The 27,459-nt window shown below is 40.2% G+C and overlaps 1 protein-coding gene and 1 long non-coding RNA gene across 2 annotated transcripts; one reads left to right on the top strand and one right to left on the bottom strand.

Annotated features, from left to right (window-relative positions):
- Window positions 1-14,027: 14,027 nt before the first annotated feature.
- On the bottom strand, window positions 14,028-15,074 carry LOC101135754 (tropomyosin alpha-3 chain-like). The gene is made up of 2 exons (XM_055364680.2): window positions 15,007-15,074; window positions 14,028-14,872 (listed from the first exon to the last, which is right to left on the bottom strand). Exons 1-2 carry the CDS (start codon window positions 15,072-15,074, stop codon window positions 14,392-14,394), a joined length of 549 nt encoding a protein of 182 aa, XP_055220655.1. The 3' UTR covers window positions 14,028-14,391.
- A 3,303-nt stretch (window positions 15,075-18,377) lies between these two features.
- LOC129527444 (uncharacterized) lies at window positions 18,378-21,035 on the top strand. The gene is made up of 3 exons (XR_008672424.2): window positions 18,378-18,490; window positions 18,927-19,064; window positions 20,202-21,035. It is a non-coding gene; the product is annotated as an uncharacterized lncRNA (long non-coding RNA).
- Window positions 21,036-27,459: the final 6,424 nt, after the last annotated feature.

Raw genomic sequence — 27,459 nt, 5'->3', positions numbered from 1 at the left:
CCACCTGAAATATATCCTGTGAAAGTTTGCAGTGTAGTGAGTGATTCCTCATTTAGTTTTCCTCATTGATTGCACGTGGCATGGAAGCAAAGTGGCATATAAGCAAAGAATAACCCAGGAGCCCCACATTCTTTCAGTCTTGGAGATAAAAGAAGGAACTTATATCAAAGGGGGCAGATGTGATTTTGGTCACTCTTATACCTCGAATTCAATGTTTCCACCAAATAAGTATACAGCTGAGGGGCTGCAAGATGATTTTTAAGTGTTGCATAGGCATGATAATAAATAATATTGAAGCACAGGGTGAAAAATTTATTCCCTTCTAATTTCTTTGCCTGTGCCTCATATTACATTGAGGAGAAAGCCTCAGTTTGGTGCCACTATTTCTTTTAAGACCTCCTACATTTGGGAATCTCCCTTTTAACCAAGAGAAGGATGGCTCAGGCTCAGAAACTTAAAGAGGCAATATTAACAAAGTAGCACTGAACAGTATTTTTGTTTATATTGGACCCATTTTTAGTTCTTTTTAAATTATGGCCATGACACCAACTTTTACTTATAGTACTGGTAAAGTATTTGCTTATTAAACTTTTAATTAAAGAAAAAAGTCAACATTAATTTAAATAAAATTTTTATGTAAATAATAGTATGGGTGGTTTATGGATATGGCAAAAGTCATTGATATTGGATGTGAATGATGGAAGTTGGGAAAGGATGCTCAAACCCAGGGATAACACTGGCTGCAATACCTGTGCTGGGGCTAAACCTGCAGGTGAGAGTTAAAGGGAGGCTCAATTGCTAGCACTTGGGAAAAGAGTGGGACAAGACCTTGTGAATAGCCTGGGAACTGGGAGCCTGGCTTCTTATCTTAGCTCAGCCATTTACCAGCTGTGTGACTTTGTGCAACTTTGAGCATTCACTTTCCGGTCTGGACTTGTAGGGTCCTCATTGTGAAATAAGGAGTTTGGATCTCATGGTCTCCATTGTTCCTTGGAACCATGATGTTTTGTGATTCTGTGAATGAGGCAGGCCATTATAGTCATTTTGACCCAATTTTAATATGTCGTTACGAAAAAAAACCCTCTTCATAGCCGATCATGTAAAGCGGAGTTTTTCAACCTCTGCACTATTGACACCGGGGGCTCAATAATTATTTGTTGTGGGAGCTGTCCTGTATATTGTAGGACGTATAGCAGCAACCATGGACTCTACCTGCACATAGCAGCCTACCAGTGGTGACAACCAAAAATGCCTCCAGATATTGCTAAATATCTCCTAGTGGGCAAAACTGCCCTGGTTGGAAATCGCCAGTTTAGTGAAAACTCGCCTGTTTTTGTGCGGCATCTGTTCCATTGGTTCTAATGGTATAATGCTACTCAAACTCCACCAGCAATTCTTTTAGTCGCAAGTTGCCTTCCATGGAGCAATAGGAGACACTAGGCCACTGGATTTATCAATTGATTCATTGATTAATTCACTCATGAATCATTTATTTCGCATGTACATATTGAACACCAGGCATACAATGGCGAACAAGAACTTTCAAGAACCCACAACTGGCCACCATTGATTTATGCATCATTTCTTGCAAAACATATTAATGTATTACTTGTGTGCCTATTCTACATCTAACACGTATTTCTTGCATTTCTAGTTTTTATCAAGCACTATGATGAAATACTGACACAATAAACAGAACACACATGCTACATGCCTTTAAGAAGATTCCAGCGTGCAAGGCATTCTGCTAGACATTGGTTGGCACTCGACTATAATGAACGCATATGAATATGATGGATTGAACGCTACTTCAAGTAGGCTTCAATGCAGTGAGGACAATCAGGTGCACATCTAATTGAGTCTTTAGGAAGACAAGAAATGGAGAGATTTCTTCTTGGGAGGAGAGAACTCTGTGTACTCTGGCTGGGAAGAGTACATAGACCTTTCTGGATGCATTTGAACTGATTAATTAAATACAACATTTGTAAAGTGTTACTATATACCCCTTTGAGAGATGAAAAAACTTCTTCAGAAGGTTAAAGAGGTTGTCTAAGCTTACCTAGTGGAACACAGTAAATGAAGGGAGGCGTAGGGGAAGGAACTCAAATCCAGGCCTATCTATCAGGCACCAAAACCCCATGAATGTGTTTACATTGACAGCCAGATACTAAAGGGTGTGGGGAAATTTCTCAGAGAAAGACAGATAGAAGTTATAGAAGTGTGAGGAAGCAACATCAGTAACTAAACATCTACAGATAATCATCACTAAGAAGGCTGTGTAAAAGTAAACGTATGACTCTTCCTGGTTTCAGGAGTCTAGGCTTTCCAAAAAATCCAGTCCAGTGAGAAAGACATGACATGGCTGAGATGGAGAGAATATGAGGTGGCCACAGCAGAAAAGTTGAGAACAATTTGAAAGAGGAAAATTTGTGGCCAAATTCAAGGTGAGCTGCGTGAGACCTTGCTTAGTATTATCTTGCTTTTGTTGTTTTAGATCTTTGAAACCCTCTTTATGAAACCTATGAAAGTAAACTTTTTCTCATTCTTACTTTTTTAGTCTTGGTTTTTTCCCAAAATTTACGTGGAAAACAAATCCAAATCTCAAAGACTTTCCCCATTACTGGAGAAAGAAATCTCTGCAAGCTCTTTACTAGTCTCACTACTGAGTGAACTGCCTTACCACAGAGGTCATTTTACACATTTGGCTAAGGAGCAGGGGAATATTTTCAGTACATGCTGTACATAAGTGAAGCATGGGTTTCCACGACATGATTTTATGTCTATTTGCTGCCCTTCCCCAGTGATTTGTGATTTTTTCATAAATAATACAAAATCTGAGAGCAAATGAAGTAATTTTTATCTTGTTCCATCAAAGGATTTCTGTTGAAGTGAGTCCTACTCTTTTTTTTTTTTTTTTTGCTAATGGTCTTTAAATATCTTGAGAGACTAGTTATGTCTAGCCACAAATGCCGTAATGCTAAATAGAAATTACCCAAGAATCCTACTACAGTGTGGGTCTTTAAAATGTAATAAGGTAGAACATTTGGAAGAGATGGTATTATAGCTGCATTGTTACAAATTGTCAACTTTTCAATCTTTGAGAATTGAACCTTTGGGAAACTCACTGTACTTACCCTGACGGGCTCCAAAGAACAATAAGTACTAATGCTGATGTGGATTTCTTCTGGAAAAAAGCGAAGCAATTAATCAAAATGGGTATGTCTGTGTCTCTACTAGAATGTAGGCTCAATGAGGTCAGGGAGAGGGGCTTTAGTATCTCTCATAGCACTTGGCATAGTCACTTGTATTATGGGGTGCTGGTACTGCCTGGGTATCTGTATTTAAAAGATGCAGTGATTTTCCAACCAGTTGCAAAACATTTGGTAGTTTGAAATTAGCCATAGTAGGAATATTTACTTCATAGAAATTGGTAAACACTACCAACCGGGGTTTGTGTGTGTGTGTGTGTGTGTGTGTGTGTGTGTGTGTGCGTTTGTATGTGCACTTGGTTGGTTTGTTTTGTTTTGAGAGGTGGTTTACCAACACACTGAAGCATATAATCCAGTACCCAGGAACTGTTTGCTCATTTACAATTTAGAAGCCTCCATTTTGGGGAAATAACAACAATGAAATCCTAAACTAATGGTCAATTTAGTTAGAATTTTTTCCTTTGTTGCCTGGAACTCACTCTGTACTTCACTTCTCCCTCAATAACTTTGTTTCACAGTATGTGTGAAGAGACGAGGGTAGAGAATTATCTCAATTTTCCAAACATAAAAAATACTTGTCATATAGGCTATGTCTATGCAAAGAAAGTATTTCCAACTTTACTGTATATTATACTCTGTTCACACTCTTTCCTCTTTAGAATTAATACTCTGATACGTCCCTCATTGTAGTTAATACTCTGATTCTATTTTGGAACTCAACAGCACACAAATCACTTTCCCAGGAACCAAAGGATGCTTAGCATGACAAAGAACTAGTTTATGCTGTTTGATATTCCTTATCTGGCAGGAGGAAGAGACGATAGCATTTGAGAGAATCTGGGTATGGCCACTCTTATCTTGTTACCCTGATGTGTGGAGTCAATATCCATAGGAAGTGATAGGTCAGGGCCAGGGTCACCTCTTAGAGCTAGAACAAAAAGCATGAGACAAGGTGTAAAATCAAGTAAGGTATAGATCAGGGAGTGTCAATGCAAGAAGAGATTTGGTGGGGATGGTGAGGAGCTAGACTCAGTAATTCTAGAACAGAAGTCTGGGCAATGAGATAATTCCAGTATTGAGCTGTAGGCATGGGAATGGCAATTGTTCCAGTCCTGGTGACTGTGGGCATGGGTGTGTTGAGACCATGGAGCAGGACATTAGTAAAACCTATGACTGCAAGGGGCTTGCAGCTGGCTTGAAGAGCCATTAAATATGCAGGAAAATGGATCTTATAATGGAGTCAAAAGAAGAAAGTGTTAAGTATGTGGCAAGGATTGAAATGCAGCACATCTCTGGATTAATGACTTCAAGGATGAGGTAGGATTTTAAATGGTCTTCAAAAGATGGGTAGAAAGAGGCAGTAGGTGAAAATGGTTTGAGTAAGCACAAATGAGAAAAACGCTTAATGTGATATTGGCAGATGCGGATGGTACCCGACGGACTGGAGTACAGGAAGATTTACCATGGCTACATTTGGATAGTTACAGGTTTTGGTTAATAGGGTCACCAAAACATTGATTTTTATTAAGAATTAAAATGCCATAACATTTTAAATGTTAAAAGAACACAAAAACATATACTTGAGAATGAAACTAGATTCAACAAAACTGTGTTATCTAAAGTCCTTAAATGTGTGCACTTCATCGTGATCAACATTTTTTGTACACTTTACACATTTCTGAAGACTAAGTTGGAGGATACCAAGATAAACCATACATGGTTTTGCCTTAAAAGGGTAGGGGAGAGAGAGCTAATATATGGGTGATGGCAACACAATGAAAATCTGAAAATCATAAATGCTTTTAAGAGGAATATGGATAAAACACTGCAGACATTATTTTTAAAATTCTTTAAATTGTCACATAACAATTGTACATACTTACAGGGTACACAGTGATGTTGCAATACATATGATGTATAGTGATGAGATTAGGGAAATTAGCATATTCATAATCTCAAACATTTATCACTTCTTTGGGCTGAGAACATTCAATATCCTCCTTCTAGCTACTTGAAACTATGTAATATATTATTGTTAATTCTAGTCATTCTACAGTGCTATAGTACACTGAAACATTCCTCCTATCCAATTGTAATTGTGTATCCTTTAACAAATCTCCTTATTCCTCCCCTTCCCCCACTCTTCCCAGCCTCTAGTATCATCTATTCTTTTTTAGTTGTATAAGATCAACTTTTTTAAAGCTTCTATATATGAGTGAGAACATGCGATGTTCAACTTTCTGTTCCTAGCTAATTTCAATTAATGTAATATCCTCTAGTTCCATTCACGTTGCCAAAAATGGCAAGATTTTTGGCATTCTTATTTTATGGCTGAATAGTATTCCATTGTGTATATATGCCACAGTTTCTTTATCTATTCCTCTGTTGTTGGACACCTAGGTTGATTCTATATCTTGGCTATTGTGAATAGTGATGCAATAAACATGGGAGTACAGGTTTCTCTTCTAAGTACTGATTTTCTTTCGTTTGGATAAATGCCCAATAATGGAATAGCTGGATCATATTGTAATTCTATCTGTAGATTTTTGAGGAAACTTCATACTATTCTTCATAGTGGCTAAACTAATTTACATTTCTACCAACAGTGTATGAGTTCCCTTTCTCGGCATTTTCTCCAGAACTTGTTATTTTTCGTCTTTTTGATAATAGCCATCCTAACTGGGGTGAGATGATACTTCATTGTGGTTTTGATTTGCATTTCCCTGATGATTAGTTATGTTGAGCATTTTTTTCATGTATTTTTTGGACATTTGTATGTCTTCTTTGAGAAGTGCCTATTCAGATAATTTACTCATTTTTAAATTTTATTGTTTGTTTTTATGCTGTTGAGATGTTTGAGTTTCTTGTATATTCTGGATATTAATCCCTGGTCAGATGAATAGTTTGCAAATGTTTTCTCCCATTCTGTAGGTGGTCTTTTTACTCTATTGATTGTTACCTTTGCTGTGCAGACACTTTTTAGTTTGATATAATCTCATTTGTTTATTTTTGCTTTTGTTGGCTGGGCTTTTGAGGTCTTAGTCATAATTTTTCCCCCAAACCATGTCCTGAAGCTTTTCCCTTTTGGTTTATTCTAGTACTTTTGTGCTTTTGGGTCTTAGGCTTAAGTCTTTCATTCATTTTGAGTTGATTTTTGTATAGGGTGAAAGGTAGAAGTCTAGTTTCATTCTTCTGCATGTAAATATCCAGTTTTTCCAGCGCTATTTATTGAAGAGACTATCCTTTCTTCAGCATACGTTCTTGGTGCCTTTGTCAAAAATCAGTTGGCTGTAGATAGGTGGATTAATTTTGGGGGGTCTCTATTCTGTGCCATTGGTATAAGTTACTGTTTTTATGCTAGTATCATGCTGTTTTGGTTACTACAGCTTTGTGGTAATTTTGAAGTCTAGTAGTGTGATGCCTCCAGCGTTTTTCTTTTTGCTCAGGATTGCTTTGGCTATTTGGGGTCTTTTCTGGCTCTATATAGATTTTAGATTTTTTTTTGGTTTCTCTGAAGAATGTCATTGGCATTTTGATAGGGCTTTCATTGAATCTGTAGATTGCTTTGGGTAGTATGGTCATTTTAACAATATTAATTCTTCCAATCCATGTTTTTCTATTCGTTTGTATCCTTTTCAATTTCTTTCATCAGTGTTTTGTAGTTCCACTTGTAAAGGTCTTTCACCTCCTTGGTTAAATTTATTTCTATGTATTTTATTATTTTTTGCAGCTATTATAAATCAGATTAACTTCTTGATTTCTTTTTCAGCTAGTTCATTGTGTATACAGATGCTACTGATTTTTGTACGTTGATTTTGTATCTGGCAACTTAACTGAATTATCTTTTGTATCTGGCAAGTTAACTGATAACTTATCAGTTCTAAGACTTTTTGGTACAGTCTTTAGTTTTTCTCTGTACATAAGATGATGTCATCTACAAACAAGGAAAATTTGACTTCTCCTTTCCAATTTGGATGCCCTTTATTTCTTTCTCTTGCCCAACTGCCCTGGCTAGAACTTCCAGTACTATGTTGAATAGAAGTGGCATCCTTGTCTTGTTCCAGTTCTTAGAGGACCTTTAACTTTTCCCCATTCAGTATGATGTTAGCAGTGGATCTGTCACATATGGTCTTTATTATGCTGAAGTACTTTACTTTTTTTTGTTTTGTTTTGTTTTTTTGAGACGGAGTCTTGCTCTGTCACCCAGGCTGCAGTGCAGTGGCACGATCTCGGCTCACTGCAAGCTCCACCTCCCGGGTTCATGCCGTTCTGTCTCAGCCTCCTCAGCAGCTGGGACTACAGGCACACGCCGCCATGCCTGGCTAATTTTTTTGCATTTTTAGTAGAGACGGGGTTTCACCATGTTAGCCAGGATGGTCTGGATCTCCTGATCTCGTGACCCGACTGCCTCTGCCTCCCAAAGTGCTGGGATTACAGGCGTGAGCCACCACACCCGGCCAAAGTACTTTACTTCTATACCTGATGTATTGGGAATTTGTATCACAAAGGATGTTGAATTTTATCATAAGCGTTTTCTGCATCTATTGAGATGCATATGGGTTTTGTCCTTCATTTTATTGATGTAATGTAAGATGTTTATTATATGTTCAGCCATCCCTGCATTCCTAGGATATTCCGCTCGATCTTGAACTATTATCTTTTTGATATCTTATCAGATTTGGTTTGCTAGTGTTGAAGATTTCTGTGTCTGTGTTTATTAGGGATGTTGCCCTTTAGTTTTCTATTTTGTCGTGGGTTTCTCTGGTTTTGGTATCAGGATTATGTTAGCCCTGTAAAAGTGGTTGGAAAGTATTCCTTCCACTCAAGTTATCCGAAATATTTTGAGAAGATTGGTATTAATTTTTCTTTAAAGTTTCAGTAGAATTTAGTGGCAAAACCATTGGTTCTGGGCTTTTCTTTTTTGGGAGACTTTTTATTACTGATTCAATCTCATGACTTGTTATTGGTCAGTTCAGGTTTTCTATTTCTTCTTGATTCAATCTCGGTAGGTTGTATATGCCTAGGAATTTATCCATTTCTTCTAGGTTTTTAAATTTATTGGCATATAGTTCATCATAGTTGTCTACATAATACTTTGTATTTCTGTGGTATCCATTGTGACATCTTCTTTTCATTTTTTGTTTCATTTATTTAGCTCTTCTCTTTTTTCTCAGTCTAGCTTATGGTTTATCAATTTTATCTTTCCCCAAAACCGTTTTTTATGTGTTTTTGATTTTTTGTATTTTTTTAGTTTCAATTTCATTTATTTATCTCCTTATCTTTATTATTTCTTTACTCCTACTAGTTTTTGGTTTAATTTTTCTTGCTTCTCTAGTTCCTTGAGATGTATCATTAGGTTGTTTATTTGAAATTTTTCTAGTTTTTTTTTTTTAAATGTAGGCATTTGTTTTTAAGAGGTCTCTTGCCTCTTTATACTGCTTTTGCTGTGTCCCATAGGTTTTGGTATGTTATGTTTCTATTTTCATTTGTTTCTAGAAATTTTTAAATCTTATTCTTAATTTCTTCCTCCACCCACTAGTCATTCAGAAGTATGTTGTTTAATGTTCAAGTATTTGTAGTTATATATATTCCTGCTGTTATTTCTTTCTAGTTTTATTACATTCTGGTTTGATAAGATACTTGATATAATTTTGATTTTGAAAAATTTTTTGAGACTTGTTTTGTGTCCTAACGTATGGCCAATTCTGGAAAATGTTCTATGTGTTAATGAAAATAATGTGTATTCTGCAACTGTTGGGTGAAATCTTCTATAAATATCAGTTAGGTACATTTGGTCGATAGTACAGTTTAAATTCAATGTTTCTTTGTTGATTTCTGTCTAGATGATCTGTTCAAAGCTGAGAATAGGATGCTTTGTTGAGTAGGATGCCAAAGTCTTCAGCTATTATTGTATTAAGGTCTATATCTCCCTTTAGATCTAGTAATATTTGCTTCATATATCTGGGTGCTCCAATGTTGGATGCATATATATTTACATTTCGTATAGTTGCTTGTCAAATTAATCCCTTTATTATTATATAATGTCCTTCTTTGTTCATTTTTACAGCTTTTGACTTAAAGTCTGTTTTGTGTGATATAGATATAGTTACTCCTGCTTGCTTTTGGTTTCCATGTGCATGACATGCCTTTTTCCATCTCTTTACTTTCAGCCTAGCTGTGTCTTTACAGATTAGGTTGAGTTTCTGATAGGCAGCATATAGTTAGGTCTTGTTTATTTGTCCATTCAGCTAGTCTGTATCTTTTAAATGAGAAATTTAATTCACTTACATTTAAGGTTATCACCAATAGGTGAAGACTTATCCTTGTCATTCTGTTCATTTTTTTCCTGGTTGTTTTGTACATCCTTTTTTCCTTACTTCCTCTCTTATTGTTTATTTTTATAATTGGGTGGAGATTTTGTAATGAAAAGGTTTGATTCCTTTCTCTTTCTCCTTTGTATATGGGATCTACCAGGGAGTTTTATGGTTTTACATTCTCTCATGATGATGGTTATCAGTTTTTCACTTCCAGATATAAGACTCCTCTGAAAATTTCTAATAAGGCCAGTGTAATGCTGATAAATTCTTTTATTTTTTTATTGTGAAAGATTTTATCTCTCTTTCATTTCTAGAGGACAGCTTTGCTGGCTGTAATATTCTTGGTTGGTAGCTTTTATTTCTCCCTTCAGTGCTTTAAAGATATCATTCCCTTCTCTCCTGGCCTATAAGGTTTCTGCTGAGAAATCTGCTATTAGTCTAATGGAGATTCCCTGATATATGACTTGATGCTTTTCTCTTGCTGCTTTGAGAATTCTTTGTCTTTGCCTTTTTTTTTTTTTTAATTTTCTGAGACAGGGTCTCACTTTGTCACCCGGGGTGGAGTGCAGTGGTGCTATCTCAGCTCAATGCAACTTTGACCTCCCAGGCTCAAGCAATCTTCCCACCTCAGTCTCTCAACTATCTGGAACTACAGCCTTGCCCCACAATGCCCAACTAATTTTTCATGCTTTTTGTAGAGACAGGGTTTTGCCATGTTGCCCAGGCTGGTCTCAAACTCCTGAGCTCAAGCAATCTTCCTGCCTTGGCCTCCCAAAATGCTAAGATTACAGGCATGAGCCACCACACCTGGCTGTCTTTGACTTTTGACAATTTGACTATAATGTGCCTCAGAAAGAATCTGGTTTGGTTTAACCTATTCGGAGTTCTTTGAGAATCCTGAACCTGGATATCCATCTCTCTCCCCAAACTTGGGAAGTTTTAAGCTAATAGTTCCTTAAATATATTTTCTATCCCTTTTCTCTTCTCTTTTCCTTCTGCAACACCCTCTTTTCCTTCTGCAACATGTGAATATTTGTTTGCTTAATGGTATCCCATACATCCTGTATGCTTTCTTTCTTTATTCTTTTCTAAGTATTCTTTTTTTCCTTTTCTTTTTTATCTGCCTGTGTCATTTCAAAGGCCTGTCTTCAAGTTTAGAAATTTTTTCTTCTGCTTGGTCTAGTCTGTTGTTGAAGCTCTTGATTTTATATTTTATTTCATTCTTTGAATTCTTCAGCTCTAGGAGTTCTGTTTGACTCTTTTTAAAAATGATTATCTTTGTTGAATATCTCATTCAAATCATGAATTGTTTTCCTTATTTTGTTGAATTGACTATTTGTATTATAGATAAACTCGTATCTCATTAAATTTTCTTAAGATTATTATTTTGAATTCTTTTTCTGGCATTTTCTATATTTCCTTATGATTAGGGAATTATACTGGAGAATTGTTGTGTTCCTTTGGAGGTGTCATTTTTCTTTGTTTTTTCATGTTTGATGTGTTGCTACCTTGATTTCTGTGCATCTGGTGTAAAATCGCCTCTTTCAATTTATGGAGTAGGTTTCATAGGGAAAGATTTATTTGTGTAAATAGGTCTTGGGGTGTCAGTTTGGTGAGGTGTGTCAGCTTTGGCTCCAGGTGGATGCAGTAGTGTAGTCTTCATGTTGTTTCTTCAGCTGTAATTCATGCTACTGACATTTGCAAGTGTCTCAGTGGCCTAGGCTGAGAGAGTTTGTGGCAATGATGGTGTGGGTTCATGAGGGTTAGGCTTGCCAGGCTATTTCTCAGGTTGGAGGTGCATGTGTACACACAGTGGGTTGGCCCACTTGGAGCTAGGGTTGGGGAGCTGGGGTTATTATTCTGAACAGCAGCATGCATGTGCACATGGCTGCTCAGCAGGCCTGGGGGCATGCCTGCCAGGAGGGGCCCATGAGGCTGTTTCTCAGGCCTGGGACTCGGGCACACAGCTGCTCAGTTGTATGTTTCTTAGGCCTGAGACATGAACACACAGCTGCTCAGCTGCTCAGGGGTGTGTTTGGCAGGGTGGGCTGTGGGGTTGTTTCTCAGGCCCAGAACATGGCTGCATGGCTTGTCAGCTGTCATGGGTACATGTCTTCTAGGGGTGGTCCATGGGATTCTTTCTCAGACCTCAGATGGGGCTGCATAACTGCTTGGCTGACCTGAGATGTGCCTGCTGGGGTGGCCCATGGGGCTCCACAGGCTTGGAACATGAATGCAAAGCTGCTCAGCCTGACTGGGGGGCTGTCCCTGCTGCGGGTGGCCCACAGGGCTGTTTTTCAGGCACAGGACATGGGCTCACAGCTGCTCAGCCAGTGTGGGGGCTGGCCCATTAGGGGCAGCCTGTGAGGGCTGTTTCTCAGTCTCAGGATGCAGGCACAGAGCTGCTTGGCTGGCCTGGGGCAAGTCTGCCGGGGCAGCCCACATAGCTGGTTCTCTGCTGTTTGCAGTTGTAGGGCCACTGGGCAGGCCAGGGGCTTGTCTGCAAGGGGTGGGGCACCACAGAGCTATTTCTGAAGTTCTGGACATGGGCACATAGCTGTTCTACTGGGCTGGGAGCCTGTTGGTGGCTTGAAGTCTTGGGGGCCTCTCTAGCTTGGGAGAGGACATACAGCAGTTTGGCCCACTCAAGGGCAGGTTAGCCCTGGCACTATCAGACTGTTCCTCTAGCTGGAACTGAGAATGGCAGAAGTTGGTTTTCCTGTGGTGCAGGACCTGAGCCACAGCCAATCCTGGGCCCAGGCTCTGTGCTACGGGGCTTGTGGTGTTCAGCCACCAGTGTGGGTTTGGCCGAATAAAGATGGAACCCCAGGACTGGAGAGGTGAAGTGGCTATTGGTCCCTAGAGGCGGGCACACTCCAGAGTGGGCTCTGGTCTCAAGAGAGTGATGTGCTGCAGCAGCTTGGCTCACAGAAGGTGGGTAGAGAGTGGGGAGTGTGCACACCTTGTGCTCCTAATCTGGGACAACGCAGCCGCATCAATTCTTGGCAGTTCTTCAGACTGGGCTGAGGGCTTGTGAGGACTGTGGGATTCTCCTTTGTTAAGGACTGTAGTGTTTGCAGTGGCAATGGGGGCTGGTAGAGTTCTTCTGCTTACCTTTTCCCTGCCGTGGGAAGTCACTCCTGACTCTGGGCAGATCCAGTCCAGGTGTCTGCAGAGGCTGAGTGTCTTCACACTGCCCTCCTAGACTTCTAACCACCAAAGGGGAATCTCTACTCCCCCACCCACTGCATTCCAATGCTCTTCCTTTGACAGTCCAGTCAAACCATACCATATCTGTTTATTTGTTGCTTTGGTCTTTCTTTGTGGTGAGGATGAGCACCAGGCCTCTTTAGTCAGGCATCTTGCTGACATCATTCTCAGTTATGCACTGTAGACATTATGAGAAGGAAGAGATTATCTGTGACCAGCAGGAATCAGAGATGTTTCATGGAGAATAAGAAGAATGTGTGACATCCATTCAGCTTAAAAGTCATCTCCAAAGAGAGGCTTTCCTCTGCCACCTTAGAATCTAAAGTAGATCTTTTCTACCAAAACATGGCAAAAGTGTGTGTGTGTGTTTTTTTTTTTTTTTTTTTTGAGGGACTGGTTCTTTATTTCAAAAAGACACTTGTCAATATTCAGTATCAAAACAGTTGCACTATTGATTTCTCTTTCTCCCAATCGGCCCCAAAGAGACCACATAAAAGAAGAGTACATTTTAAGCCAATAAGCTGCAGGATGTACACCTAACAGACCTCCTAGAAACCCTACCAGAAAATGGGGACTGGGTAGGGAAAGAAATTTTAAAAGATCAACAAACTGCCAGCCCACGGACTGCAGAGGCTGTCACAGCCAGATGGGGTGGCCAGGGTGCCACAAACCCAAAGAAGCAAAGTTTCAAAATAATATAAAATTTAAAAAGTTTTGTACATAAGCTATTCAAGATTTCTCCAGCACTGACTGATACAAAGCACAATGAGATGGCACTTCTAGAGACAGCAGCTTGAAACCCAGAAAAGGGTAATGAGATGAGTTTCACATGGCTAAATCAGTGGCGAAAACACAATCTTCTTTCTTTCAAGGAGGCAGGAAAGCAATTAAGTGGTCACCTCAACATAAGGGGGACATGATCCATTCTGTAAGCAGTTGGGAGGGGGTAGAGATGGGACAAAGTTTTGGTCTCAGAGGTCTTAACCATCTTAATTTGGTCATTTCTAATGAAAAAAAATAAAAAATAGAAATAATATTATCCAAAGATATCTTAAAGCTGAAAACTTGAACAGCACATTTTTGTTTTTGTTGTTGTTGGGCTAACTCCTCCTGAAATCACCTTTCTGGTTTAGCTAGTACTTTGTACAGAGCAATGAGGTTTCCCACAGTGGAGTCTCCCTGGGCTCTGTTTGGCTCTCAGCAAGGCAAGCCTATACCTTTTCCTCTCCTCTATGGAGAGGGGAATATGCATTAAGGTGAAAAGTCACCTTCCAAAAGTGAGAAAGGGATTCCATGGCTGCTTCAGGGCTGTGGAATTATTTGGAATGTTTTACAAATGGTTGCTACAAAACAACAAAAAAGGTAATTACAAAATGTGTACATCACAACATGCTTTTTAAAGACATTATGCATTGTGCTCACATTCCCTTAAATGTTGTTTCCAAAGGTGCTCAGCCTCTAGCCCAGCTGGATTCTCCGGGAAGAGGCAGAGACGGTTTGGCGAAAAAGACACACGGAAGGAGGGGGCGGTGAAAGGAGAAAGCAGCCTTCCAGTTAAAGATCAGCCCTCAGTTAAAGGTCAGCTTCTGTCAGGCTGGCCTCAGGCGGAGTCTGGGTCACAGGGAGGAGCAGCAGCAGGGTGGGACTGGGGCATTCTACATCTCATTCAGGTCAAGCAGAGTCTGGTCCAGCATCCTTTGTGTACAGAGGTGCTCCTCTTTGGTGCATTTCAGTTTATCTTCCAAGTCATCAATTGTCTTTTCCAGCTTGGCTACCGATCGCTCAGCAAACTCAGCACAGGTCTCTGCCTCCTTGGGTTTATCAGTAAAAATCTTGATTTCTTCCTCATATTTGTCTTCTTTTTGAGAGTACTTTTCTTCAGCAGCACTCAGACACTTCTGGTTCTGGTCCATCAGTCTAATCTGCTCATCCATCTCTCGGCAACGGGACTCTGTCAGCTCAGCTCGTTCCTCTGTGCGTTCCAAGTCTCCTTCAATGGTCACCAACTTACGAGCCACCTCTTCATACTTCCTATCTGCCTCTTCTGCAATGTGCTTAGCTTCTTTGAGTTGGAGTTCCTGGAGTTCCATCTTTTCTTCATCTTTTAAAGCCCGGTTTTCAATAACCTTCATACCTCTCTCACTCTCATCAGCAGCTTTTTCTGCTTCTTCCAGCTTTTGCAGGGCAGTGGCCAGGCGCTCCTGAGCACGGTCCAGCTCTTCTTCAATCAGCTGGATCCTACGGTTCAAGGAGGCCACCTCAGCCTCAGCCTGTTCCCGGGCCCGCCTTTCTCCCTCAACTTCTTGCTGGAGGCGCTCAGCTCGCTCCTCTGCATCATCTGCCTGCTGCTGCAGAACCTTGATCTTGCGCTTCACCGCCTCAATGGTGGTGATCCCAGCCGTGGTGCCCACCCAGCTACTGCTCGTGCTCCGGTTCCTGCCTCCTCCGCTCGGTGTTGCAGCCTCCTCTCACCGGCAAAAGTTTTTGCCATGGGGAAAAATCCAAGAAGAATGAAACATTAAGGGTCTTCCATAGCCAAGAGCTGTGTCTGGAGGTTACCACCCCCATTCTATATCCATACATATTGGTTGGTTTGATTGCACTAATTTATTCATTAAATATTTTCTGAAAGCCTTGTGCCAGATGCAGCTCTAGGAGCTGGGGATAAAGTGATTAACAAAACAGACAGTGTCCAGGCACTCATGGAGTATATGTTCTGTGAGAAGACAGACATCAGTCAAATAGCCATATGAATACACAGTGTCAAACCGCCAAATACTATCAAGGAAAAGGAGCTATGAGAACATGGAGCTGTGATATCTGGCCAGGTCTAGCGGCCCAGGAAGCCTTTGCAGATAACTAACCACAGTAAAAGAATGAGTAGGACTTTACGTAGCAGAAAAAGACAGTGGGTAGAAGTTTTAGGCAGAAGGAACAGCAAACACAAAAGCAGTGAAATTAGAAGGTCAGTGTGGTCAGTGCGCAAGGAATGGGAGAGTGTGGGACCTACAAAAAACACACATCTAACATCATATTAGATGTAACATTGAATACTTTTGACCTAACATCAGTACTAAGACAAAGATCTCTGTTCTTGCCATTTCTATTCAACATTGTACTGGTTCTAGCCAGAACAACTGAGTAAGAAAAATAAATAAAAGGCATCATATTTGGAAATGAAGAAGTAAAGATAACTTCATTTGCAGATGACATTATATTCAACATAGAAATTCTAAGGAATCCACAAAAAAACTGTTAGAAATAATGCACAAATTCAGGAAGATTGGAAGATATAAAATGAAGATATGAAAATCAGTTTTGTTTCTATATACTAGCAATGAAAAATTTGAAAGTGAAATTAAGAATACAATTTATAATGGCGTCAAAATAACAAAATACTTAAGAATAAATTAAACAAAAATATAAGAATTGTACATTGGAAAATACAAAATATTATCAAAAGAAATTTAAAAACATTTAAATAGATGAAAAGATACCCCATGTTTATGAATTGGAATATTTAATGTTGTTAAGATGGCAACACTCCCCCAATGTGATCTACAGATTCAATGCAATCTTACCAATATTCCAGCGGCCTATTTTGCAGAAATTGACAAGCTGATTTTAAAATTCGTTTGGAAATTCGAGGGTCCCAGAATAGCCAAAACAAGCTTGAAAAAGAAAGAGTAAGTTGGAGGACTCGCAATTCCACATTTCAAAACTTACTGCCAAGCTTCAGTAATCACGGCAACGTAGTACTATCATAAGGATAAACATGTAGGTGAGTGGAATAGCAAGCAATAAGAGTCTAACAACAAATTCTTATATTATGGTCAGTTAACTGTTAATAATCTTTTCCAAAAATGGTGCTAAATTAAAAATGGATGAAAGATATTAATAGATATTTCCAATATTTCCCCCAAAAAGGTATAAAAATGGACAAAAAGCCCATGAAAAGATGCTAAACATCATTTTTGATTAGGAAAATGCAAATCAAAAGAGGTATCTCATAGACACTACTTCACATTCATTAGGATGGCTAAAATTTAAAAGTCAGACAATAAGAAATATTGGTAAGAATGTAGAGAAATCAGATTTCCTGGTGGTGGGATTGTAAAATGGTGCAGCTGCAGTGGAAAACGGTTTGGCAATTCTTCAAAAAGTTAAAAATAGAGTCACCATGTGATCTAGCAACTCTACTCCTACGTATCTAACCAAGAAAAATGAAAGTATGTGTCCACACAAAAACTTATACATAAATATTTATAACAGCCTGATTCAAAACAGACAAAAAGTAGAAACAACCCAAATGCTCATCAACTGAATGAATAGATTAAGAAAATATGTATAGCCATACAATGGAATATTATTTGCAATAAACAGGAAGGAAGTACTGATACATTCTAGAGCATTAATAACCTTTGAACCATTATGTAGCTGAAAGAAGCCAGACACGTATTATATGCTTTCATTCACAGGAAATGTCTAGTACAGGCAAATTAATACAGACAAAAGTAGATTAGTGATTGTCATGGAATGGAGGGAGGGAGGAATAAAGAGTAACTGCTAATAGGTATAGAGTTTCTTTTTGGAGTAATGAAAATACTGTAGAATTAGACAGCGGTGTTGGCTTCACAACTCTGTGAACATACTAAAAACGCTGAGTTGTGCTTGAAATTGTGAAATTTTTGGTTGTGAGTAGTAGGGGGAAGTGGATAATGAAGAGTTTATTAGTGGGTACAAATATACAGTCTGATAAAAGAAAGACCTAGTGTTAGATCAACAGGGTGACTATTGTTTACAATAATCTATTGTGCATTTAAAAATAGCTAGAAGAGAATAATTTGGATGTTTCTAGCATAAAGAAAAGACAAATATTTAATGTGATCGATATCCCAAGTATACTGATTTGAGCTTTACAAATTATGTAAATGTATTACATTATTATGTATACCCCAAAACTATGTACGTCTATCAGGCATCAATAAAAATAAATAAATACATTTACAAAATGGCAGTAAAAAGCCAGTCTAACGTAATAGTCCTGGTGAGAGATGATGGTGGCATGGAAATAGGGTGACTGTGAAAATAAAGAGAAATGAGACATATGATGGAAAGCTATTCATAGGAATTTCTACTCACTGTCACACCACCCTGTACCAACCTAGCCCAAGCCCCAGCTGTGGGGAGTGGGTCTAGAAGTGATGGTGGAGTGGGTTTTATTCTGGCAGGCTTTTTTCTCCAGCCAGTAACCGAGCAGATCATAATATGAAGCTGATACAAAGCTGAAGCTAAGCAGTCTCGGTGACATCGAAGGTTGATGCACAGCACAGTTGCTTTATTTAAGGTAATTTGGACATTGATTCAACACCAGCAAGGCCAGGGTTTAATTAGTATCCCCCTCCAGCTCTCAGCTAAAATATGTCCCTCCCTTCTTCATGTCCTTATTTCACTCAACTTGTCTTGACTAAACAGCTAATGGTGTTCACTGACTGAGGCTGTGCTTCTCTTCAAGCAGTGAGCGTGGTACAAACATTGTGTCATTTAATCTCATAATAGCTCATTATTATGTCAGTTTTATAGATGAGTACACAGAAAATCAGAGGTTTAACTAACATGATCAAGATCTCCTAACCAGTTAAGTGGTGAAGTTGGAATTTTTACCCAAGTCTGTTTGCTAAATGTATGCTCTTCATCATTACATCTACATAGGACCAGCTACATAACTTGTAGCGCCCAGTGCAAAATGAAAATGTAAGTCCACTTCTTAAGAGATTATGAAGAATTTCAAGGGGATATCAGTGCATTAAACAGAGTTGGGACCTTCTGAGTTCCCTGTGTGATTGCATAGGTTGTACACCTCCGAAGCCAGCCCTGCTTCCATGTTTCTCCAGTTTACCTAATGATAAGAATTACCTTGGGAAGGTGCTTTGATTTTACAGATTTCTATGGCTTTCTCCAGGATAATCCAATAGAGGGGGTTGGGGTGGAGCTCTGGAATCCATTCCTTTTTTTCTTTTTATTAGAAATAGAGTCTTGCTCTGTCACCCAGGCTGGAGTGCCGTGCACAATCATGGCTCACTGCAGACTTGAACTCCTGGGCTCAAGCAATCTTCTCATCTTAGCCTTCCAAATAGCTGAGACTGCAGGTCTGGCTAATTAATGTGGTTTTTTTTTTTTTTTTTTGTAGAGATGAGGGGTCTTGCTATGTTGCACAGGCTGGTCTTGAACTCTTGGCCTCAAGTGATCCTCCCACCTTGGCCTCCCAAAGTGCTAGGATTACAAGTGTGAGCCACCACCCCTGCCCAGGAATCTGTGTTTTTAAAAGGTATCTTCAGTAATTCTTATTGCAAGCAAGTTGGGGAAATTGTAATATGCCGTGCATCCTGGCTGTTTTGGAGGACTTGTTTCGTGTGTAGCACTGTGCTAGGCACTGTGTGTGTGTGTGTGTGTGTGTGTGTGTGTGTGTGTGTGTGGTGGGCAAGCATGGGATGCTGGTATTGTCAGGGAATTCAAATGTATACATTATGTGGGACAATCATTTTCCAAATTTGCCCTCTCTGACACCTCCAAAACCAGGAATGGGGCTCCTTTATTCCCCCGTGATTGGAACTGCTTGAATTTTAAAGCAGTGCACAATTTATTCAGAGGAAGTCTTTCAAGAAGGAGTGGGAGCTAGGCCACAGGATTCTAATCTTGAATATTCAGGGAAAGCAGCATGTCCTATTCAACACGGCTGATCAATAATGAGTGCATTCACACTCTAAATGTGTGCATTATGTACAGATACAAAATATACAATGCCCCCAAAACGGGGAAAGACATTTCTGATTGAATTTTTTTGTTTGGGTTTATAAAAATAACTTGTTGTGCATCAATTACTCTCCATTTCCATGGATACAGGCAATACTTTATTATGTAACTCTACAGCTGTGCCGGTTTTTAATATAAAACCCAGATTTTTTCATCTATTTCTCTTTCATAGTTACTGAACTGAGATAATAACATCTTTTACCTATGAATGTATTCAGTTCCCCCTTTTTTTCAGCATCCTGCAAACCATATTGATTAGAATTTCATTTTGTGGCTTTTGTAATAAAATCTGCAGTAAATGTTACCATTGCAGGCAGTAGAAGGGCGGAGTGGGGGAAGGTCATTCTTGTATATTGTGTGTAAATATGTATGTATAAAGAATGCCGTTTGTGTGTGCACATTCTTCCAAGTCTAACAAGTGAACGCCTGGACATTGTACTGACTTCCAATTTGCTCTAGGGCAGTTTTCAAATGGCTGTTTATGAAATGTTGAGAAAATATTCCTCTACACTTTTTTTTTTAAAGACCCCATCACCCACTTTTTTGTGAACAGAACTTTATTTCTGCAGTCCTACAATTTGCAGTTCAGTACCATTGTTTTCACCCTCCTGGTGATGCTCAAAGTTGATTGATATCTTGTTGTTCTTTCCAGGTCTCCCTGCACAGAAATGGCTTCCCATCATCCTAGTGGGGATTGGAACAGAGAGTGAGGGGAAAGCAAAGAAATGACGTGGAATGAAAATCTGAGACAGGCCTAAAAGGGGCAGATTAGGGAAATGGAGCTGGAGGGGATTTGAGGGGCTATAGAAAGGGATTCTGCTTCTGCAAATTATCAACCATTAGGAATTCTTCTGCTAGCAATTCAAATCCTTTGTGTAAACAGGGTTAATCTCTAGGCCTGGAATGAGCACGAAGGGTCCAACAACTCCCTGGAATTTTATGTAAAAAACTGCACGTATGTGTGTCTGTGTACTTTTGGAGGAAAGGATCTGTTGTAGGTAGATTTGATGGTGATGGCCTGTCTTACAACAATTCTTAGAGAGGTCATTCCCCCTTTTGATGACAAAGCCAGCAAAGAGGTGGGGGCATAGCTAAGCCAGTCATCACCATCCTGATCACAGTGCTTGACTTGAGGGATGAGCACCTGACTCAAGCAGGGCCAGTTAGAGTCCTTCCCTGGGACATCTCCAACTCCACTTGGAGGAAAGAACATACTTCCCACTTTAGCTGATGGTGTGAGGATTCAGCCATGCCTTTGCCATGTGGCAAAAGCACATCTGTAATGGGAGGGAAGTAAGCTGTCAATCAGAAAAAAGCAGAGATGAGAATGAGAACCAGGGAGAGAGAATATAAGAGATTGCTGACAGCACTCCACTGATCCGGTTACCCCTTGGACCAGCTCCACCCATGCCCTTTCGAAATTTGCATATTTGAATCACTAAACGGACCTTTTTGTCAAAAGCTAATTCCACTTGGTACCTGTCACCACAGCCAATAAAATCTTGATAAAACATAATCCACAGCTCTCATCAGATTTGTGTGACCGCCAGATGAGGTGAAAACAGCCATGTAAGACCTCCTCTCCCAGTAGTTATCTTAAATTGTCATGGCCTCTGGGAGGGATGGCTCAGAAAGTGGTAAACCCTGGTGTGAATGGGAAGGAGTTGATTATGTAGTTTTCCCATTGATAAAAGATCCTAGGAATGAAAGTGGGGGCCTCCAGTGACCCACTTACTTCACAATTTTGCTTGGAATAGTCCCTGGGCTGATGGTGCTGACTGTGAGTAAGCACTTATTAAGGACCACTACATGCACAGTTACTGTGAGATGAAAAAGATTGAGGCTATGACCCATGCCTCCAACTTATATGAGGTTGAGGCTCAGAGAATATTTTCCAGGTATGTTGCAAGCAGGAGTGTGAGATGAGGTACAGCAAAGAGCTCATGTGTGAAGGAGGAGGTGGGGCAACTAGCAAAGCCACCAGAATTATTGCTGGAATATTAATTAAATTACTTAATTGATTAATTCAAGAGATCATCACAGAATAGGATGGTAATAGAACATCATGTATTGCTCAGCATTGGGCCTTTCCCTGTATTTGTGTGGTCCTCCTTCTCAGGAGAAATCAAATGCACAGGAATTCTGCTTCAATGACTTCTTTTTAGAGGACCTCCATGTCTCAGTCTTTCTTGTCTATCAAATGGTCATAATCATTTCAGTCCCACCTACTTCACTGAGGTGTCATGAGGACCTAATGAGATCTTTAAATGTTGTTCAAATGCCCCAAGTAGCTGCATCTATACCTGCACTAGTGTGTCTTGGCCCTGGGAGACAGACATTCCCATATAGAAGGCCATGCCTCCTTTCTACCTGTGGAAGACATCATCAATCGATCTTAGCAGTCTTTTCTGCCTCAACTTGCTTGAGCTCAACCTCTCTGGCTCAACTTTAGAGTCTTTTTCAACACAACACTCCATGAAGCCTCTGCCACTGATGAGAGCTGGCATGTAAAATGCTATTTGCAGTCCCTGATATAGGTTCTCAAATGATTGGTATTAGGGTGGCAGGTTGGGGATGAATTTTCTAACTAATTATGGAGGAAGGATGAAGATATCATGATGTGTTTGAAAAGAACCAAATGGCATGACTGTTAGGCAAACATAAACAGGAATTTAGGAGTTAGGAGAAGGGCTTGCCATTTTAGTTATTTAAACATCTATGTTATCGTTAAAAACAGAAAAGAGGAGTGTTAGCTAAAATCAACCTAATTACTTCTCCCCAGGTACCCTAGGCTGTGATCCTAGAACTGAACATCTGATGAGTCAATACAGGGCACGGAGTAGGTAAGTCATTATTACTTTTTGCTCCTGGGGATATAAGACAGTGATATAAGAACAACCTGATGAACAGGGAACAAAAACAAATTAGCAGATTTACTTAAAAGTAAGTTTTGAGTAGTTGAAGATGAGAGCATTTGCATTCTTATTGGTATGTTTATCCAGAAGTGAGCAACCACATGCAAAACCATAACTCATCTACCACTGATTAAAAGACACAAGTGGCCTCTGAGCAGGGAATAGAAGCTTTAGCCAAACATAATTCAGAGACCCAGAGCTACTGCATTGCCTCGGGCTCTCCCCATATAGCCAGTAGCTTCTCAGAATACTCTGGACAGTGCTAATTTCCTGATTTCCACAGTGACTGATAGGCCACTGGAGACTCCCTCCAAGGCTTGTCTCAATCTTAGGGATGCTTACCCCCAGGGGTCACACCCCTACTGGCGCTATGGTCAACTGAGTCAGGGCTGGATTTCTCACCCACCCTGGCCAATCGGATTTTCTTTCCCCACATTCAGTATTAAATGACTGAATCTCTAGCAGGTGTGACTAGGCTTAGCAGGTCATTTAGATGTGAGGGATAAGAGCTCAATCTTGCAGGTGGAGCAGAGATGCTTTTCTGAAGAAAGGGGTTGGGGAGAGAATTGGCTGTGCTTTCTCAAGATAAAGCCCCTTTAATTTCATCTAGCTTCATTGGGCTTCTGTTCTCTGCAAGCAAACTTGCCTTGAACCAAACTGCTTCCCCAAATCTGGAATGTGTACCCCTGGGGTGCACAAGCTGATATTTAGGCAGCAGGAGAGATGATTTTTACATGGTGCATAGCTGCAGCCTTTTAAAACATCATCATCGATTTCCATTCTGAGAAAGAAATTCCCTTTCAGTCCTTTTGATTATCTCAGTTTGGTGCTTGTCTTTAACACCTAAGACTTGCTAATTTCCTGTTTCAACAAAGAGAGGATAGGGTTTAGGTTAAGAGCCTTCAGCAATCAACATTATCTTGCTAGACTTGAATAATATTATTTTGCATTTATTTTTAGGTTGTCTTTTTTATGGTAGTTCATCTTACTTTTTTCATTTCCCTCATTCTGACCTACAGAATCCGTGAGAGATATTAAAATGATTGTTGTTGTTTAAAGCCACTACGTTTAGGGGTGGTTTGTTATATGGCAATAGAGAATGGGAACAGAATCCATACCAGATAATTAAATAGAGGGGAATTAATACAGAGAATCAGTTTTTAAAAAACTGTGTTACCAGAAAGGGTCCCAATCCAGACTCCAAGCCAGGGTTCTTGGATCTCATGCAAGAAAGAATTTGGAGCAAGTCCATAGAGTAAAGTGAAAGCAAGTTTATTAAAAAAAGTAAAGGAATAAAAGTATGGCTATTCCATAGGCAGAGCAGCAGCCTGAGATGCTGGTTGGCCATTTTTATGGTTATTTCTTGATGATATGTCAAACAAAGTGTGGATTATTCATGAATTTTCTGGGAAAGGGGTGGGCACTTCCCAGAACTGAGGGTTCCTCCCCTTTTTAGACCATACAGGATAACTTCCTGACGTTGCCATGGCATTTGTAAACTGTCATGGCTGGTGGGAGTGTCTTTCACATGATAATGCATTATAATTAGCATGTAATGAGCAGCGAGGATGACCAGAGGTCAGTCTCATTGCCATTTGGTTTTGGTGGGTTTTGAATGGCTTCTTTACTGCGATCTGTTTCATCAGCAAGGTTTTTATGACCTCTATTTTGTACCAACCTCCTATCTCATTCTGTGACTTAGAATGTGTAACCTCCTAGGAATGCAGCCCAGTAGGTCTTAGCTTTATTTTACCCATCCCCTATTTAAGATGGACTTGCTCTAGTTGGAACGCCTCGGACAATTAGAAGAGTGCAAAAAGCAAATAGGAGATGGTGAGGCAATCCAGATTTAGCAATGGCAAGGAAGCATTACTGCTCATAGGACTGGAGGGACAAAGAGAGCAGGATGTGTTACAAGTGTCCAGGAACCAGAGTCACCTGTGAGAGCTGGAGCCATGGTAGGGACTGCCTGGTGGGAGCTGGAATCCAAGAGGTGATGTAGCTACTGCCAAAGAGAGTCCCAAGGAGATAGGGGTATATCAATACTTTAGCTCTATCCCTTCTCCCAGTCTTTAATCTCCTGTTGGGGCTCCCATGAGACTCCTACCAAAAGCTTGTTGCTATGGAGCCTGGGCATCATAATTGGCAGGGGCCAGTCCCCTGGGATACAGAAGAGGGCAAGGCCAAGGCGGGCAAGGGATTGAAGAGCAAATGGGGCAAGTGACCAGTACACAGGACCATGTGACACAAAGCAAGGCAAAGCACTTCCCAGGAATGACTGTGACCACAATGGCTGAGTGCAGAATCGAGGACATGAAAGGCATGTGGAGTTTCATAAATTGCCCTTCAGCCAGTTCAGGTGGCACCTGCTCAATAGCCATGCCTGATTCCTGGAGATCTGACTTAATTCTTTCCACACAATGCCACTGTTCTAGTAACAATCAGGGCTCTTTTCAGTTGCAAGTGGCCCACTTTTTAAAAATATCCAGGGTAAAAAGGCTTCAGGCAGAGAAGGAAGCAGATGTTCAACGATGTCATCAGGTAACTGTATTTGTCCATCTTTTAACTCTGCTCTCCTGTCTTGTTTTTATTTTCAAACAAAAGCTCCTCATGTAGGAACAACACACCTGCCAGGAACTCCAAGTTTGCATCCATTGGCTGCATAACCCCAGTGAAAATTCAACACCTCTTCCATAGGAACTTCAATAGTTCCAGCCAAAGTGCTGGAGTTGAGTTTCACTGTCCTGGCTTGGGTCAAGTGTCCATGCCTGAGCTGACCACTAGGGCCAGGAGAGTGGAGATGTTCTGATTGTTCAGACCTGGAACGTGTGCCCAGCTCTGCAGCCAGGGCATGAAGTAGGGTGGTGTAGGAGTCATCCTCATCTGAGTGGAAAGGCATTTCATCTAAAGAAAAAAAAGGTTTTTGTCTCCAGAAGAGGGGATGCTGGGCAGGTACAAATAATAGACATCTTCCCTAACCCCTTCAGCACTTCTGTTACCAGCCATGCTCAAGCTTCCCTTTGGTCTTGAGTGGTCAAACTAGTTCTGACAACACATTATACCCCCTTCATCTCCATATCCCCACAATGTCTGACATGGTGCCAGGGACATAGTAAGTGCTCAGTAAACATTTGTGGAAATGAATTGGGTGCAACTGATTGGAGTCTGCATTCATTTCTGGGGTGCAATGGGCATTTCCATATCCTGAGGATGCAGGCTGTATTTCTCGTACTTTCCCTAGGGTGGGTAGTGGGCAGAGAAGAGGGAAGCAGCAGTGGCCCAAGTGCAGCCTCCCTCCCACGTCCTGCTGCCTGATCTCTTGGGAACCCTGGCCAAACCAGCTGAGAGCTCATCTCCATTTGCTACAAATTAGAAAACCACCATTTTCCCTTCAGTTGGCCTGAGGCACAGTCTTTCCTTTCCAATTTGAATTGCATATAAGTCCCATTTCTTCCTGTTGGACGTTTAAGAACAATCTGACACTTCAGTTGTTTGTTCTTGTCTTTCAGATTTACAGGAGAAAATACATTTTAGAGCCCTGTTTGGTATTCTAGCCCCTTTTAGAAAGTTCCTTCAGTATCGCACCACAAAACTGAAGTTCTTCAATCACTCTGCACAAATTAGCTTCAGACTCAATCTTTGCACAGGGCCACCACGTAAGCCCGGACTCCTTTAGTCACTGGCCTCCAGACCAGCCTCCCACTAAGCAGAACCATTATGGAGTCTGTTTATAACAGCACCATTAAAAATGAAGAGCTGTCAAGAATCCCTTATAATGATGTTGGAAGCTGTATTCGCAAAGATTTTTTAATGACTAGATGGTTTTTAAAAGGCAATAGAACACTTTAAATGAACTGTAATGTAATAAATCAATCACAGTTTCTCTGACTTGACTACACTGTCTTTATATTTCTTGCAACTTATGGAAAACCACACAATTAATTCTTTCCTAATTTCCCTTTCCCACACCATACACCTGCAAAACTCAAGCAGACATCTAGGTAAAGCGTATTTATATTTTAAGAGATCTAGGTTTGCCATGAATATTGTTTAACAAACTCAATCTTTAAGCTACCTATTGGAACATGGGCTCTTTTAAATTTTAGTTTTAGTGTTTGTTCTTTTAAGAGTGTAGTATTAACTACAGCATCCTAGTCATAGGCAAAAGAAACTAAGTCCAACTAACTTAAGAAGTGAACATTTATTGGAAGGATATCAGAAGCTCACAGAATTGCTGAGAGCTTTGAGCTTGACTAGAAATGGACAGGAACCAGGACAACTCTGAAGGGCTAGAAAATAGGAATTACAGAAAGTATCTTGTAGCAGAACAGAGGGACGAGAAAGCTACTACCACCTCCAAACATGAAAATACCTCTCTCCTGGTTTCACTCTCTCCTAACACAGTATGCGATTGGTTGAGTTTAAGTCATGTTCCCTGGCAGCTCCCTGGCTGTGCTGAGGAGAGGAGAGGAAAAGATAGGGTCTTTTTGGCTTCCATCATGGGAAATGAGCACCTGATTTGCTGTCTCATCCAGTTGACACACAACGGGCAAGGTAATTTCCCAAAAGGAAATCATAGAACTGCTCAAAAGTGGTATCAATGAAAGGAATGCCAGCTGCCATACAAGATAATATCCTCAATTTTCTGTATTGGCTTAACACAGTACAAGTTTATTTCCAACTTACATAATAGTCCATTTTGGTTGTTTCTAATTAGAAGGCTCACTTTCAAGGGGTAATTCAGGGATCTAGGTTATTTTGTCTGATACCTCTGCATCCTGACATGTAGCTCCCAAACTTACACTGTAGGTCTTCTATATTCCTGGGGTAAAGAGTTTTTTGTTTTTGTTTTTAGAGACAAGGCCTGTTGCTCAGGCTGGAGTGCAGTGGCACAATCATAACTCACTGAAACCTTGAAAACCTGGGGTCAAGAGATCCTCCTGCCTTAGTCTCCTGAATAGCTGAGATTATATGCCAGGTGCATGGCACCATGCC

This window comes from Gorilla gorilla, chromosome 18 (assembly GCF_029281585.2).
Source record: "Gorilla gorilla gorilla isolate KB3781 chromosome 18, NHGRI_mGorGor1-v2.1_pri, whole genome shotgun sequence".
NCBI lineage: Eukaryota > Metazoa > Chordata > Mammalia > Primates > Hominidae > Gorilla > Gorilla gorilla.
The sequence above is the reverse complement of the archived record's forward strand: the minus strand, read 5'-3'. Positions and strand labels throughout refer to the sequence as shown.

What these genes read in the sequence shown, in the direction of transcription:
- LOC101135754 (XM_055364680.2), bottom strand. Translation starts at nt 15,074, where the DNA reads ATGATGCAGAGGAGCGAGCTGAGCGCCTCCAGCAAGAAGTTGAGGGAG. An exon ending in AAAGGCGGGCCCGGGAACAG is followed by an intron (nt 14,873 to 15,006) that starts GCTGAGGCTGAG and finishes TGAGAGTGAGAG; the next exon opens with AGGTATGAAGGTTATTGAAA.